At 41.3% G+C, this 16,733-nt stretch overlaps 1 protein-coding gene across 1 annotated transcript in view; it reads left to right on the top strand.

Moving 5' to 3' along the window:
- Positions 1 to 9,661: 9,661 nt before the first annotated feature.
- Positions 9,662 to 16,733, top strand: part of LOC138759366 (inactive rhomboid protein 2-like) — a 60,841-nt gene continuing 53,769 nt past the window's right edge. Inside the window, exons 1-2 of the mRNA XM_069929619.1 lie at positions 9,662 to 10,323; positions 11,901 to 12,025. Of these exons, the coding sequence (XP_069785720.1) occupies positions 10,276 to 10,323; positions 11,901 to 12,025 (173 nt within the window). The 5' untranslated portion in view covers positions 9,662 to 10,275. The remainder of the gene's footprint in view (positions 10,324 to 11,900; positions 12,026 to 16,733) is intronic.

The raw sequence follows: 16,733 nt of genomic DNA, 5'->3' as shown, positions 1-16,733 counted from the left end.
TGTTAAGTATACTATAACATCATCTGCAAATAAACTGATTTTATATTCCTTGTCTTTTATTTTCATCCCTTTTATTTTATTTTCTGTTCTTATCAATTCTGCTAGTGGTTCTATAGCTAACGCGAACAATAAGGGTGACAGTGGGCACCCCTGCCTTGTTGATCTGCTGTCACTTTCGCCAATGGCCCCTTATATAATGCTTTAATCCAATTAATATACTTCTCTGGTAAACTGAATTTTTGGAATACTTTGAATAAATAATAAATAATTTCCATTCTACTCTGTCAAAGGCCTTCTCTGCGTCTAAAGCAACTGCTACTGTTGGCGCTTTACTCCCTTCTACTGCATGAATTAAGTTAATAAATTTTCAAATATTGTCTGTTGTCTGTCTTTTTTTAATAAATCCAGTTTGGTCTAGATTTACCATTTTAGGTACATAATCTGCTAATCTGTTTGCTAATAGTTTAGCTATTATCTTATAATCTGTGTTAAGTAATGATATTGGTCGATATGACGCTGGTGCGAGTGGATCTTTTCCTGTCTTTGGTATTACTGTAATTATTGCTGTTTTGCATGAATCTGGTAAGCTTTGTGTTTTGTCAATCTGGTTGATTACTTCCAGGAGGGGAGGAATTAATAAATCTTTAAATGTTTTATAGAATTCTATTGGGAATCCATCCTCTCCTGGTGCTTTATTATTTGGTAGTTTTTTTTATTATCTCTTGTATTTCTACTATTTCAAATGGTTCTGTTAATTTATTTTGTTCCTCTATTTGTAATTTTGGAAGTTCAATTTTCATTAAAAATTCATCTATTTTGTCTTATTTCCCTTTGTTTTCAGTTTGGTATAATGGTTCATAGAATTCTCTAAAGTTTTCATTAATCTCCGTTGGATTATATGTGATTTGTTTGTCTTTTTTCCTTGATGCCAATACCATTTTCTTAACTTGTTCTGTCTTAAGCTGCCATGCTAGAATTTTGTGCGTTTTTTCTCCTAGTTCATAATATTTCTGTTTTGTCTTCATTATATTCTTCTCCACCTTATATGTTTGTAGTGTTTCATATTTAATTTTTTTATCTGCCAATTCTCTTCTTTTAGTTGTGTCTTCCTTCATTGCTAATTCTTTTTCTATATTTACTATTTCCCTTTCCAACTGCTCTGTTTCCTGATTGTAGTCCTTCTTCATCTTGGTTCCATAACTTATTATTTGCCCTCTGATGAACGCTTTCATTGCGTCCCATGGTATAAACTTATCTTTCACTGATTCAGTATTTATTTCAAAGTACATTTTAATTTGTCTTTCAATTAATTCTCTAAAATCCTGTCTTTTAAGTAGCATGGAATTTAATCTCCATCTATACATTCTTGGAGGGATGTCCTCTAACTCTATTGTCAATATCAGGGGTGAGTGGTCCGATAATATTCTAGCTTTATATTCTGTTTTTCTTACTCTATCTTGCATATGAGCTGATAACAGGAATAGGTCTATTCTTGAGTATGTTTTATGTCTACCCGAATAATATGAATATTCCTTTTCCTTTGGGTGTTGTTTCCTCCATATATCCAAAAGTTGCATTTCTTGCATCGATTTAATTATAAATTTGGTTACTTTGTTCTTTCTGTTAATTTTTTTCCCAGTTTTATCCATATTTGAATCCAATTTAAGGTTGAAATCTCCTCCTATTAATATGTTCCCTTGCGTGTCTGTTATCTTCAAAAAAATATCTTGCATAAACTTTTGATCTTCTTAGGTGAATATACATTGAGTAGATTCCAAAACTCCGAATATATCTGACATTTTATCATTACATATCTCCCTGCTGGATCTATTATTTCCTCTTCTATTTTAATTGGTACATTTTTACTGATTAATATAGCTACTCCTCTAGCTTTTGAATTATATGACGCTGCTGTTACATGTCCTACCCAATCTCTCTTTAATTTCTTATGCTCCATTTCAGTTAAATGTGTTTCTTGCACGAATGCTATATCAATTTTTTCTTTTTTCAGGAAATTTAGCAGTTTCTTCCTTTTGATTTGGTTATGTATTCTGTTAATATTTAAAGTCATATAGTTCACCCTGGATGAGACATATAAGGCAATCGAACAACTGAAAAGTGGCAAAGCAGCAGGTATGGATGGAATCCCCCCAGAAGTCTGGAAGGCTGGCGGCAAAACTCTGCATGCCAAACTGCATGAGTTTTTCAAGCTTTGTTGGGACCAAGGTAAACTGCCTCAGGATCTTCGTGATGCCACCATCATCACCCTGTACAAAAACAAAGGCGAGAAATCAGACTGCTCAAACTACAGGGGAATCACGTTGCTCTCCATTGCAGGCAAAATCTTCGCTAGGATTCTACTAAATAGAATAATACCTAGTGTCGCTGAGAATATTCTCCCAGAATCACAGTGCGGCTTTCGCGCAAACAGAGGAACCACTGACATGGTCTTTGCCCTCAGACAGCTCCAAGAAAAGTGCAGAGAACAAAACAAAGGACTCTACATCACCTTTGTTGACCTCACCAAAGCCTTCGACACCGTGAGCAGGAAAGGGCTTTGGCAAATACTAGAGCGCATCGGATGTCCCCCAAAGTTCCTCAACATGATTATCCAACTGCACGAAAACCAACAAGGTCGGGTCAGATACAGCAATGAGCTCTCTGAACCCTTCTCCATTAACAATGGCGTGAAGCAAGGCTGTGTTCTCGCACCAACCCTCTTTTCAATCTTCTTCAGCATGATGCTGAACCAAGCCATGAAAGACCCCAACAATGAAGACGCTGTTTACATCCGGTACCGCACGGATGGCAGTCTCTTCAATCTGAGGCGCCTGCAAGCTCACACCAAGACACAAGAGAAACTTGTCCGTGAACTACTCTTTGCAGATGATGCCGCTTTAGTTGCCCATTCAGAGCCAGCTCTTCAGCGCTTGACGTCCTGCTTTGCGGAAACTGCCAAAATGTTTGGCCTGGAAGTCAGCCTGAAGAAAACTGAGGTCCTCCATCAGCCAGCTCCCCACCATGACTACCAGCCCCCCCACATCTCCATCGGGCACACAAAACTCAAAACGGTCAACCAGTTTACCTATCTCGGCTGCACCATTTCATCAGATGCAAGGATCGACAATGAGATAGACAACAGACTCGCCAAGGCAAATAGCGCCTTTGGAAGACTACACAAAAAAGTCTGGAAAAACAACCAACTGAAAAACCTCACAAAGATAAGCGTATACAGAGCCGCTGTCATACCCACACTCCTGTTCGGCTCCGAATCATGGGTCCTCTACCGGCACCACCTACGGCTCCTAGAACGCTTCCACCAGCGTTGTCTCCGCTCCATCCTCAACATCCATTGGAGCGCTCACACCCCTAACGTCGAGGTACTCGAGATGGCAGAGGTCGACAGCATCGAGTCCACGCTGCTGAAGATCCAGCTGCGCTGGATGGGTCACGTCTCCAGAATGGAGGACCATCGCCTTCCCAAAATCGTATTATATGGCGAGCTCTCCACTGGCCACCGTGACAGAGGTGCACCAAAGAAAAGGTACAAGGACTGCCTAAAGAAATCTCTTGGTGCCTGCCACATTGACCACCGCCAGTGGGCTGATAACGCCTCAAACCGTGCATCTTGGCGCCTCACAGTTTGGCGGGCAGCAGCCTCCTTTGAAGAAGACCGCAGAGCCCACCTCACTGACAAAAGGCAAAGGAGGAAAAACCCAACACCCAACCCCAACCAACCAATTTTCCCTTGCAACCGCTGCAATCGTGTCTGCCTGTCCCGCATCGGACTGGTCAGCCACAAACGAGCCTGCAGCTGACGTGGACTTTTTACCCCCTCCATAAATCTTCGTCCGCGAAGCCAAGCCAAAGAAAGAAAGATAGTTCAACGTAGCCATTTCATACTATGTTTATCTTCCCTTTCCGTTTCCTCATCATCACCTTTCCTTCTTATCCATTTCTGCTTTCTTGTTTTGAACACTTTATAAGACAACATTTCTAAAACATCAAACATTTTCCTTATTCTCCTATCTAAAACTTCTTTAACCCCATTCTCCCCTCCCCCTCCTGAGTTGCCCTTTATCCCTTGTCGGGCAACCACATCTGCCCTCTCCATTTGGATTTGCGAATTCACTTGCAAGCGTCAACTGATTTTGCAGTGACCGTAATTCCTCCCCACCCAGCCCCCCTCTGGAAAAGATTTCAATTTTCATATATAACAAAGGTCACTCTTTTAATTCCCTCCTTATTTGCTCTATTCCCTTTCATTCCCTTATTAATTCTTACCTATTCTCTATATATTTTTCTCTAAATACGGATACACTCATGTACACACATCTATACATATATTTATATATATATATATATATTTATATACCCATATACACACATACATATAGTTCGTGGTCATTTTTACTCTCATTACATGTCTTCATCTCTCTGCTTGTTTTGTAGTTGTTCTGCAAATTTTCGTGCTTCCTCCGGATCCAAGAATAGTCTGTTTTGTTGCCCTGGAATAACTATTTTAAGTACCGCTGGGTACTTTAACATAAATTTATATCTTTTTTTCCATAGGATCATTTTTGCTGTATTGAACTCCTTCCTCTTCTTCAGGAGTTCAAAACTTATGTCTGGATAGAAAAGAATTTTTTGACCTTTGTATTCCAGTGGCTTTTTGTCTTCTCTTATTTTCTTCATTGCTTTCTCCGATATATTTTCTCTTGTTGTATATCTTAAGAATTTTACTAAAATGGATCTTGGTTTTTGCTGCGGTTGTGGTTTTGGGGCTAGTGTTCTATGTGCCCTCTCTATTTCCATTTCTTCCTGTAATTCTGGTCTTACTAGGACCCTGGGGATCCAATCTTTTATAAATTCTCTCATATTCTTGCCTTCTTCATCTTCCTTAAGGCGCACTATCTTTATATTATTTCTTCTATTATAGTTTTCCATTATATCTATCTTCTGAGCTAACAGCTCATGTGCCTTTTTTATTAGATTCTTCTAATTTCTCTTTTAAGTCCTCTACTTCCATTTCTACAATTATTTCTCGTTCTTCCACATTATCCACTCTTTTTCCTATCTCTGATATGACCATTTCTATTTTATTCAGTTTTTCTTATGCACTCTTAATTCTTCTTTTTATCTCATTAAATTCTTGTAATTGCCATTTTTTCACTGATTCCATATATTCTTTAAAAAAAAATATCCATTGTCCTGCCTTTCCCTTCTTCTTCCATTTCTCTATGTTTTTCTTCTTCTTCTTCCTCTGGGTTGGCCATCTGTTGTTTCCTTGTTTTCTTTTTGCTCTCTTCTTTCTTGTTTTCATTGTTTTCTGTGTTCTCTTCCTGTTGCTGTGTTGCACCTGTCACTCTCAGCTGTGGAGATCGACTCCTCAGCTGTTCCCCCCTCCCGTCAGTGTGTTTTTTTTCATGCGCATTGCGCACTTTTACTTGGCTCCGCGAGCCATTTTTGTAGTCCCGAGCTTGGGACTTCCACTGACCTTAGGGAGCGGGCTTCTCTCTCCGCGGTGGGCCTCCTCGGACAGGTAAGGCCTTCACCTTCTTCTTCCGACGTTCTTTCTTCTTCTCTTCTTCCCGTTGCTTTCGACTTTTCTCTCTTCGCTGTCATTTTCTTCTCACCTTTACTTTTACTTTGTTTTAATTTTTATTCTTGTACCTTTGTTTTGTGCGTTTTTTCCAACTTTTCCGGAGAGGGCTGGAATTCCCTGACCGGCCACTACTCTATCACGTGACTCCTCCGCATTGCCTTTGAAGAAAAGGGAAATGTGTACGCCAGATAATAAAATCATTGCAGAACAGCGTATGATGAATTTGAAAAGAAAATTCTTTCGTTTGGAATATACCAATGTCATGTCAGATATGATAACCAGGGATTATGTTGAAAAGGTATCAGAAGTTATCTTGGAACGTAAAGATGGTAGAAAATGGTATTTGCCTCATCATGGAGTTATACATCCACAAAAGGAGAAACTACATGTTTCAAGGAGTTTCATTGAATTCTCAACTTTTACAAGGTCCAGTCTTAACCAGTACTTTAATAGGCATTCTGATAAGATTTTGTAAAGAGTCTATTGTAATTGCTGCAGATATTGAAGCAATGTTTCATCAAGTGAAATCTACAAATGTTATGGTGGCCTAAAGGCGATTACAGTAAAGACTGATTGAATGCAGAATGACAGTCCATTTATTTGGAGCAACTTCATAAACAAGTTGTGCAAATTTTGCTCTCAGGTAATGTGCTAATGAAGAACAATTTCATTCTCAAGCTAGAAGCATCATCAGAAATAATTTCTAATCTGAGGATTGTCTTACTTCAGTGGTTTTGGAAAAGGAAGCAATAGATCTTTATTATGAGTTAAAAGAGATCTGTAATAAAGGAGATTTCTTCCTTACAAAATGGACTAGCAACAGTCGAAATGTGTTGGCTGTTATTCCTGAGGCAGAAAGAGCAAAGGAGATAAAACATCTTGACTTGGATTGTGATGTTCTACCTATCAAAAGAATTCTAGGAGTGCAATGGTGTGTTCAATTTTATGTTTTAAAATTCAAAATTGTTTTGAAAGAATGACTTTTAACAAGAAGAGGTATTATTTTGATTGTAAGATCAATATTCGAACCTTTTGGAATATTGGCACCAGTCGTATTAATAGCTAAGAAAATTCTGCAAGAATTGCGCAGAAAATGTGGATGGGATGAAGCTATACCAAATTCCATCGCACAAGATTGGATGAATTGGATTGAGAGTCTTGGTAATGTTAGAAAGTTTAGAAGTTGACAGATGTTTTAAACCTACAGACTTTGGAGTGGCCACAATTGCTTAGTTACATGATTTTGCTGACACAGGCAAAGGTGGTTACGGTCCTGTCAGTTATTTAGTGCTGCGAAATAACCAAGAGTGAGTACATTGTGGATTTGTAATGGGAAAACCCAGTGTGGGTCCATTAAAGCCAGTCACTATCCCTCATATGGAATTAACTCAAATGGTGACCAAAATGGACATGTTTTGAAATTGGGAAATAATTAAGATTGGAAAGTGTCATCTACACCCTGGAGCATAGAAGAATGAGGGGAGATTTGATGGAAGTATTTAAAACTATGAGGGGGAGAGAGAAAGTAAATGTAGATGGGCTTTGTCCACTGAGGGTAGGTGAGATACAAATCAAAGGAAATGGATTAAGAGTGAAAGGGGAAAAATTGAGGGGGAACCTCTTCATACAGAGAGTGGTGGGAGTGTGGAATTAGCTGCCAGCTGAGGTGGTAAATGTGGGCTCAATTTTAACATTTAAGAAGAATTTGTATAGGTACATGGATGGGAGCGGTATGGAGGGCTCTGGACTGGGTATAGGTCAGTGAAACTAGGCAAAAAAGAAAGGTTTGGCACAGACTAGAAGGGCTGAAGAGGCACGTTTCTGTGCTGTAATGTTCTATGGTTCATGAATCTGGAAACTAGCAGTAAAAGATGAAAGTCTGCAGATGCCATGGTTGAAGTGAAAACACAATGCTGGAGAAACTCAGCAGGTCAAACAGTGTACTTTATATAGCAAAGATAAAGATATATAACGAACATTTTGGGCTTGAAAAATTGTAGACAGGTGCCTGAACGGTATGTGTCTGGGTGAGTTCATGGTGACGTACAGCACAGTGCAGGGCCTTCGACCCATAATGTAGTGACACCTATAGAAACCTACTCCATGATCAACCTAACCTTTCCCTCCCTCACAGCCCACAATCCTCCACTTTTTTGTACATCCATGTAGCTATCTCAAGTTCAAGTTTATTATTGTCTGACTGTACCTATTCAACCAAATAAAACAGCATTTCTCCAGACCATGGTGAACCCACAGAGTACATAATGATCACATATATACTAAATATATAATTTAATATAAATATAGGATGGTTTACTCAGTTACATCTGTTTATCAGACTTGCAGCCTGCGGGAAGAAGCTATTCCCCAGCCTGACAGTCCTGGTTTTGATGCTGTTGTACCTCCTTGAGGGTCAAAGATTCTGTTTGTGGATGGAAAGGGTCTTCTATAATTCTTTGAGCCTTTTGTAGGCAACACTCCTGGCAAATGTCATCAATAGAGGAAATGGAGTTTATTAAATGTCCAAATTATATCAGTCTCCACCACCACTCCCAGAAATCCATTCTAGGCACCACTACTTTAAATATAAAAAAGAACTACCTCTGACATCTCCCTAAACTTTCCTCCATTCACCTTCAATGGAAGTCCTCTGGTGGTGGCTGTTGTTGCCCTGGAAAAAAGGTGCTGGTTGTCTACTCTTCTATGCCTCTCACAATCTTATACATGCATGTCTATTCAGTGACTTATCTATCAATCCAAAATGTTCTAGCTTGTTCAATCTTTCCTCATAAGACATTCTCTAATCCTGGCAGTATCCTGGGCTTATGTCAGGAAACCTTGCACATTGTGGTGGGAATTGTCTGTCTCCTTTCCCACCTTTCTCCCTTCACACCTAATGATTGAGTTGAGTCAAGTTTATTGTCTTATGATTATACAAGTCCAACCTAATGAAACAGCATTCTCTGGTCCTCAGTGCAAAGCACACAGACACACATCCAGACATAGCACACATACAGACAAACAACACATATGCAGGACAAGTATTTAATCTATATAAATAAATAAATATTGTTTCATGAATATGAGAGTCTTGGATGAGCAGTTCCTTTGGTCGTTCACCATTCTCACTGCCTGTAGAAAGAAGCTGTTCCTCAGCCTGATGGTGCTGGCTCTGATACTCCTGTATCTTTTTCCTGTCTGGAGCAGCTGAAAGATACTGTGTGTGGGCCTTTGTGGACAACGATCTCTATAGATCATGTGGGGGGGGGGGTGGGGTGGTGGGAGACTCCAGTGATCCTCTCTGCCACTCTTGTGGTCCTGTGGATTGACCTCAGATTCATTTCTCTGCAGCAACCGTACCACACTGTGATACAACCTATAGAAGGTTGAAATAATGTGGCCAGTAGCCTTGCCCGGTTCAGTCTTCTCAGGAAGTTCAGTTGTTGTTGCACCTTCCTGACAAATGAGGAGATGTTGAGTATCCATTAGGTAAGGATAGGTCACTAGTTAAGTGAACTCAAGGAACTTGGTACTCTCCACTACAGAGTTGTTGATGTGAAGTGGAGGGTGGTCATTCCTGATCCTCCTGAAGTCTACGATCATCTCCTTCATCTTGTCCACATTAAGGCTTACTCTTGCACCATTTCATGAGATTTTCCACCTCTATAGTTCGACTGATTGTTGATGGTTGAGAGCCAGCTAAAAACCTGCAAATTAAATACTTTTTTTTGATGTTGAAGCAAAGACGACTAAATGAGGTGAAAATTAGCTCAGGCTGAATTAAATGCAGAATGGACTGGATGTCCCCATCTGCTTTCCAAGTAAGCAGGAATTAATCCAAACTCCCTTTGCATAACATAATTATTGTTCATTTAATTAATTCTCAAGGCTATTAAGAAAAGATTGAGGTTGTTGGCTGGTAATACAAAGATGTGAATGATGTTGATGTATTCCTGTTTCTCGCCATCAAAGGGTTAATAAGCTGTGTCTGCTGGGTATGTTGGGCAAATCTGTTGAAAATTCAGATGCTCACTTCCTTTGCTACAAGCCACAGTTGGGCAAGCAGTGTTGGAAGAATGCTGAGGGTGTCGCCACTCTGAATCGTGTACATTCTAAGCTAGGTTATGGCCTTTTGCTTGTGAGGTGAAACAGTTATTGAGGTGGTCTAGCCTGGCCATGGAGTGTGGGCTGAGGACAGCCATGCCATGGCCCATAGAAGGCTCCTGTTCCTTGCCGTGGAACCTATAAATCAATAGATTTATTGGACAGAGAGTCAGAAAAGAATTTGGTTCAGAACAGTATCTTTTTAAGGTTTCAAGGTGCTGAGAGCTCAATCCTAGGTCAAAACATTGTCCATTGTTTACCTATTTGGTGCCTGCTGGTGTTTTAAGTTTTGTGGCATGTATTCAATTCACTGGGAGATTGCTGTACAATATTAGCAGTACTTGAGAACAGAGTGTTAATTTCAGTTATGATTTGTCATTGCCGGAAGGATATTAAACTTCCTCTTCAGATTCCTTTATCCTTCTTGTCTCCTGTACTGTTTGAGACTCTAAAGTCAAGATAGGATATGTTCATTGCAGCAGAAGAGGTTCACAGTTCCTGCCTCTTTGGGGTAGGTCTAACGTGTTAACTTCACTCTCTTCTCTTCACCCACTCTCCATTGAGGAATGAATGGCCAGACCAACCAGAGGTTATCGGCACAATCTGTCAATACGGTAAGACAACAGGGTTTCAGGACACAGTTGGACTTGGACAGTTGGTGGGAATGGGCTGGTAAATCCAGTAGGAGGATTTCTTTGGCAAGAGAACATAAAGTGGAGATGGAATTAAATGTGTGCAGGTGTGTGGAGGTTTTCAATTCAGTTCTCTGAACCTCGTCCTGTCCTGTAAAGTTCAGGGCTCCCTTTCTATCAAAAGTAAGGTCCTGTAAGGTATCTGAGCAGGAGTATCCAGTCCTTGAGCTTCTCCACCAGTGCATTGGATTGTGTCTCATCTACACCTGCCACTCAGGACAAAGTAGCCCATTTGATTGGTCCGCCATCAATCACCCTGGAGCTTCAATCCCTGCACCAGTGAAACCATTTCAGATTTCAGATTTATTGTCAGAGTACATACATGATATCATATACAACTCTGAGATACTTTTCTTTTTACTGTCGGCGAGGCAGAATTACTACTTAATGGTACTTCCAAAAAAAAAACAGTGTACACAGCGAACACCTAAAGTTCTGCAGTTGCTCACCCAGGCTGCACCTCCCAAGATGAACCTCCCCAAAAACACCTTGCAAGATGAAAGATGAACTCACCCACCTCCCCCTCCCCCCCCATCCCAAGAAAGACAGGAGGAACTACCAAAACCAATCAATCCTATCAAAAGCGAGAGTATTTGGAGTATTATGGTCACTAACTACAGGAAAGATACCAATAAGATTGAAAGAGTGAAGATAATATTTACTAGGATGTTAGTTGGTGTAGGAGCTGCACAGTTGGTATACGCAGTTGATGTAGGGGCGACACGGTTGGCGTATGGGCTGCATGGCTGGCGTGGGGACTGCATGGTTAGTGTGGGGTGGCACAGTTGGTGTAGCGTTTAGCACAACGCTGTTACAGTGCCAGCAATCAGGACTGGGGTTTGAATCCCATGCTGTCTGTTAGGAGTTTGTACGTTCTCCTCAAGCCTGTGTGGGGTTTCCCCTGGGACTCCAGTTTCCTCCCACCATTCAAAATGTACAGGGGGAGTATGTTTAATTGGGAGTAAATTGGGTGGCATGGACTCGTGGTCCAAAAGGGCCTGTTACTGTGCTGTATGTCTAAATTTAATTAAAAATTTTAAATAAATTTACATTTAAATGATTCTGAAATATCTTAAAAAGATGTTTGAGACAGAAAAGACTCAAAGGGCCAAATGGCCAATTCCTGCTCCCATTTCTTATGTTCTTGTTCAGTTAATGAATACACTATCCTGCCTCCCCAACCTCCCTGCTTCTATCTTATCAACCGTCCAACCTAAACTGCTGTCTTCTGGGACACACCAATGTTTACAAGATTTTATTCCAGATTTTCTCAATATTCTCTATCCCTGGCCCTTCACATCTGCACTGAATCCCAGGAGCTGCAATGGAATGCAGATTTCTAATGAACAGGTTGTGGGGAACATATGCAACTGCCCAAACTGGTGGGATGCTCTCGGGCCATCAATCCCGGCTGGGTCAAGGCGATGCCTTGGTGAATCATGCAATGGTTTGATGGGATCTTTGACCATCTTGTGACTAAACATTAGATTCTTTTACAGAAATGGAGATCAAATTTCTACCAAAGTTGCAGCATGCCAGAGGCTCTAGCCTCCGCTGAAGTCAGCCCAGTGGTGCAGCAACAAGCATCCAGGCGCAGGGATTCCATCGCAGATGCTGTGCGCAGGTAACTGGGTCCATTCACACAGGAGGTGGGAGCACAGGGGGCCATTGGGATTCTTTGATGAGTTTGTGGACAGCAAGATTATTGACACAAGAGGTGTGGCCAACAAAGTGAGGTTACACATGCACTTGGGCCAAATAATAAATGGGAACGATATGAGAAGAAATGCTGGGGAAGCTCAGTAGGTCAGCCAGTGTACTTGATGGAATAGAGATAAAGATACAGAGCCAAACGTTTCGAGTTTGAACCCTTCGGCAAAATGTATATATTTATATAAGAACATAGACACTTATGGAGCAAGAGCATGGAATCCATCAGGCCTGAACCAAGGGCAAGACTCAGTAGAGAAATGTGCAGCTGAGAGTCTTGATAGTCCAACAATTGATAGAGATTATTCTAGAAATGTTAACTGCACCTGCGCTTCAGTGGATAGGGCATTGAATAGAAAAGTAAGGAGGTCATATTGCAGCGATATAAAACCAATTAGGCTGCATTTGGAGTACTGTGTGCAATTCTGGTTGTCCCATTTCAGGAAAGATGAGGGGGTTTTGGAATAGTTTTGGAATATTGAAAAATGTCGGTGCTGCTGGAGCTCCTGTAACGACAGCTCTGCCGCTGGTGCAGACCTGCGGAGAGCAGGGAGCAGAGACACAGGGCTCCCCCCCCTGCATGGTCCAACTGCCCAGTCCGACTGCCTACAGCTCCATATAGGCTTTAACAGCTTGTTAAAGGAGCTGACGGTGGTTTGTGGGGTCTGAGCCCAAGATGGTGGTGCCTGTGTACGGTAGCAGCATGAGGGGTTGCAGACTCCAGGGAAGCTGAGGACTAGCGCAGGGCATCACAAAATGGAGAGACCACCTCCCATTTGAGAAGATGAAGCAGAGAAGTCGACCAATGGGTTGGAGACCATGGGCGGAGGCGGATTGTTGATGACTTGAGGCGAGGAACCCACTGCAGGGTGTGGTACTTTGGGGGGGGGGTCATCTCTTTTGCTTCTCTTTTCTCTGACTGCAAGGGACGCCAGGCAATTTCTGCTGATGGTGAATCTTCGTTTGTCTTTTGGAAGACTAAAAGAAATTTCATGTAAAATTACATTTTTAATTTTATTACATGACAATAAATGAATCTTGAATATAGTAACATTTCAGAGGTTTCTGATGAACACATGAATATGCCGGGAACAGAGGGCTAAATATGGGCTTATGGTCTAAATGTTGAGTGCAAGCAGCAGGTTCAGTTTAATGTGCTTCATGTTAATAAAACTGTAGTTAACTGCACTTGGAATACTGGGTGCAATTCTTCAGGAAGGATGTGGGGGCTTCAGAAATGGTACAGAAGAGGTTTACCAGGACGTTGCCTGGATTAGAGCAGATGAAATAGGAGGAGAGACTGGACAAACTTGGGTTGCTTTCTTCTGGAACATCGGAGATTGATGGGAGACCAAATCGAGGTTTACAAAATCATGAGGAGGCATTGATTGGGTGGACAGTCAGAATCTTTTCCCCAGGCTAAAAGCTTCACACATTAGAACAGCCATTCTCAACAGGGGGCCCCCAGAGGGTGAGGGTGGAGAGGCTGGAACTTTTAACTCTGGACATAGGAGGTCGAGGGATGGACGTAATAGAGGCTTGTGAAGTTATGAAGAACGTAGATAAGGTAATAGTCATCATCTTTTTCCCAGGAGAGGAAAATCTGAAACTAGACTGAAGGTGAGGGGTGAAAGATTGAAAAGGGAAGAGGTGGTGACTCTGTGGGGAACTGTGCCAGAAGTGGTCAGGATGGATACCGATGTAATGTTTAAAAGAGTTTTAGATAGGTAAATGGATGTGCAAGATTTATCAGGACGTGGGCCAAATATTGGTACAACATTGTGGGTAGAAGGGCCTGAATTGTACTGTAATGTTCCATGTTCTGAATGCAAGCAAATGGTGGACTCTAAAGCCAGGAGAGTAAATCATGTCCAAACAGTTTTGAGTTACTGAGTAATGCATCAAGGCCCATCATCCCCATGCCAGCTTTCAAGTTCCTTTCTAGATAATCCTACATTATCTAATATAATAATTATGTCAGATGCTATTAGGCCTATCTAAAAATCCAGAAAGTTCCAACATTATTTTCTTCTCTTGTATTCTGTGGTCCAACTAATGAAGGCAAGAATCTCTTTGCCTTCTCACAACAGCAATCTTGCACTCAACGTTAGTAAGCCTAAGGTGCTGACTGTGGACTTCAGGAAGGAGACATCAGGAGAACACAAACCAGTACTCATCAAGGGGTCAGCAATGGAGAGAGTTAAGAACTTCAAATTCCTGGGTGTTAACATCCTGGAGCCTTCAGGTCAATGCAATTATGAAGAAGCCTCACCAGCGGCTATACTTCGTGAGGAGTTTGAAGCGATTTGTTATGTCATCAAAGGCTCTTGCAAATTTCTCCAGGTGTACCTTGGAGAGCATTCTGACTGGTTGCATCAGTGTCTGGTATGGAGTAGCCAATGCACAGGACAGGAAAAGATTGTGAACTCGGCCAGCACCATCTCTGCCATCAATCTTCACTCCATTGAGAACATCTACAAGAGGCAGTGTCTAAAGAAAGCATCCTCTATCTTCAAGGGCCTCCACCGTCGTCTTCACTCTACTTACCATCAGGATAGAGATACTGGAGCCTGACGACGAACCACAGACATGTCTCACTTTTTTCTCTTTTTGCACTATTTATTTTTAAATATTGTATGTACTGAACTGTAATTTATTGCAGTTTTGCCCCTGAAATGTACGACACTGCTGCCACAAAACAACAAATGTTGTGACACGTCCACCTAAACTAAACTGATCCTATGTGCAGGTACTGCCACCTTCAGGTATATTTGGGCATTTTCTCCAATGCCCATCCCTCACTCCTTTCTCACACTGGTCTTGATGAAATTCCATCTGCCATTGCTCTTTCCATTTTACTTACTGATTAATATCATTTCACAATCTGAGACATTTCCCTCACTGTTAACAGTGTCATCTGTTGTTACACCCACACTTACATCTGACTCATAAGATCACAAGATAAAGGAACAGATATAAACTATTTGGCCCATTGAGTCTGCTCTACAACTCCACCCTGAGCTAAACCATTCTCACATCTAGTTCCAAATTCAGGCCTTTTTCCCATATCCCTTGATACCCTGACTAATTATATCAATCTCCTCCTCAAATTCCTCCAACAATCAGGTTTCCACAGCCGTATGTGGCAACAAATTCCACAAATTCATGACCCTCTGGCTAGAGAAATTTCTCCTCATCTCTGTTTTAAATAGGTACCCTCCAATTCTAGGACTGTGCCCTCTTGTCCTGGATTCACCCACCAAGGGAAATATCTTATTCACATCTACTCTGTCCAATCCTTTCAGCATTCAAAATGTCTCTATGAGATCCCCTCTCATTCTTCTATACTCCAATAAATAAAGTCCAAGAACCAATAAACATTCCTCACATGTTAGCCCTTGCATTCCAGGAATAATCCTAGTAAGTGTACATCAGTACATCCCTTCTAAGATAAAGGGGCCCAAAACTGCACACAGTGCTCCAAATGATGTCTCACCAGTGCCCCATAGAGCCTCATCAACACCTCTTTAGTCTTATAAACTATTCCCCTTGAAATGAATGCCGATCCAACCTGGTGGTTAACCTTTAGGGTATCGTGCACAAGGACCCCCATGTCCCTATGCATATGAATTTTGAATTTTCTCCCCATTGAAATAATAATCTGCCTGCTTATTTCCTCTTCCAAAATGTACAACTGTACATTTCTCAACATTCTATCTCATCTGCCATTTCTTTGCCTGCTCTCCTAAATTGTCCAAGTCTCTCTTCAACCTTTCAGTTTCTTCAACACTTCCTCCTCCTCCATCTTTCTTGGTGTCATCTGCAAACTTAGCCACAAAACCATTCAATCTATAATCTAAATCATCAATATACATTGTGAAAAGAGTGGCCCCAACACTGACCCTGATGGAACACCACTAGTAACCAGTAACCAACCAGAACTGGGCCCCTTTATTCCCACCCTTTGCTTTCTGCCTTATCAGACAATGCTCCAACCAATCTAATATCTGTCCTCTAATTCCATGTGTTCTCATCTTATTAAACAGCCTCTTATGCAGCATCTTATTGAAGGCCTTTTGAAAATCCAAATATACAACATCCACTGCCTCTCCTTTGTCCATCCTACTTGAGATTTCCTCAAAAAATTCCAATAGGTTGGTCAGGCTGGATCTTCCCTTCATGAAACCATGCTGACTTGGACCCATCATGTCATGCACCTCAAGGTATTTCATAACTTCGTCCTTGAGGATCGACTCCAATAACTTTCCAACTACTGATGTCAGACTAATAGGCCTATAATTTCCTTTTTTCTGCCTTCCTCCTTTCTTAAACAGCGGAACTACAATTGTGACATTCCAATCCTCCAGAACCATGCCAGAGTCTATTGATTTCTGGAAAATCATTCCCAATGCCTCCACAATCTCCAAAGCCACCTCCTTCAGAACCTGTGGGTGCACCTCATCTGGTCCAAGAAACTTATCTACCTTCAGTCCATTCAGCTTGCTAAGCATTCTCTCTCTAATAATCTTGACTGTACTTAATTCTATTCCCTGAGACCTCTATCAGGTATGTTGCTAATGTCTTCCTCAGTGAAGACTGACGCAAAATACCTCTGCCATTTC

Source organism: Narcine bancroftii, chromosome 3, assembly GCF_036971445.1.
Source record: "Narcine bancroftii isolate sNarBan1 chromosome 3, sNarBan1.hap1, whole genome shotgun sequence".
Classification (NCBI taxonomy): Eukaryota; Metazoa; Chordata; class Chondrichthyes; order Torpediniformes; family Narcinidae; genus Narcine; species Narcine bancroftii.
The sequence above is the reverse complement of the archived record's forward strand: the minus strand, read 5'-3'. Positions and strand labels throughout refer to the sequence as shown.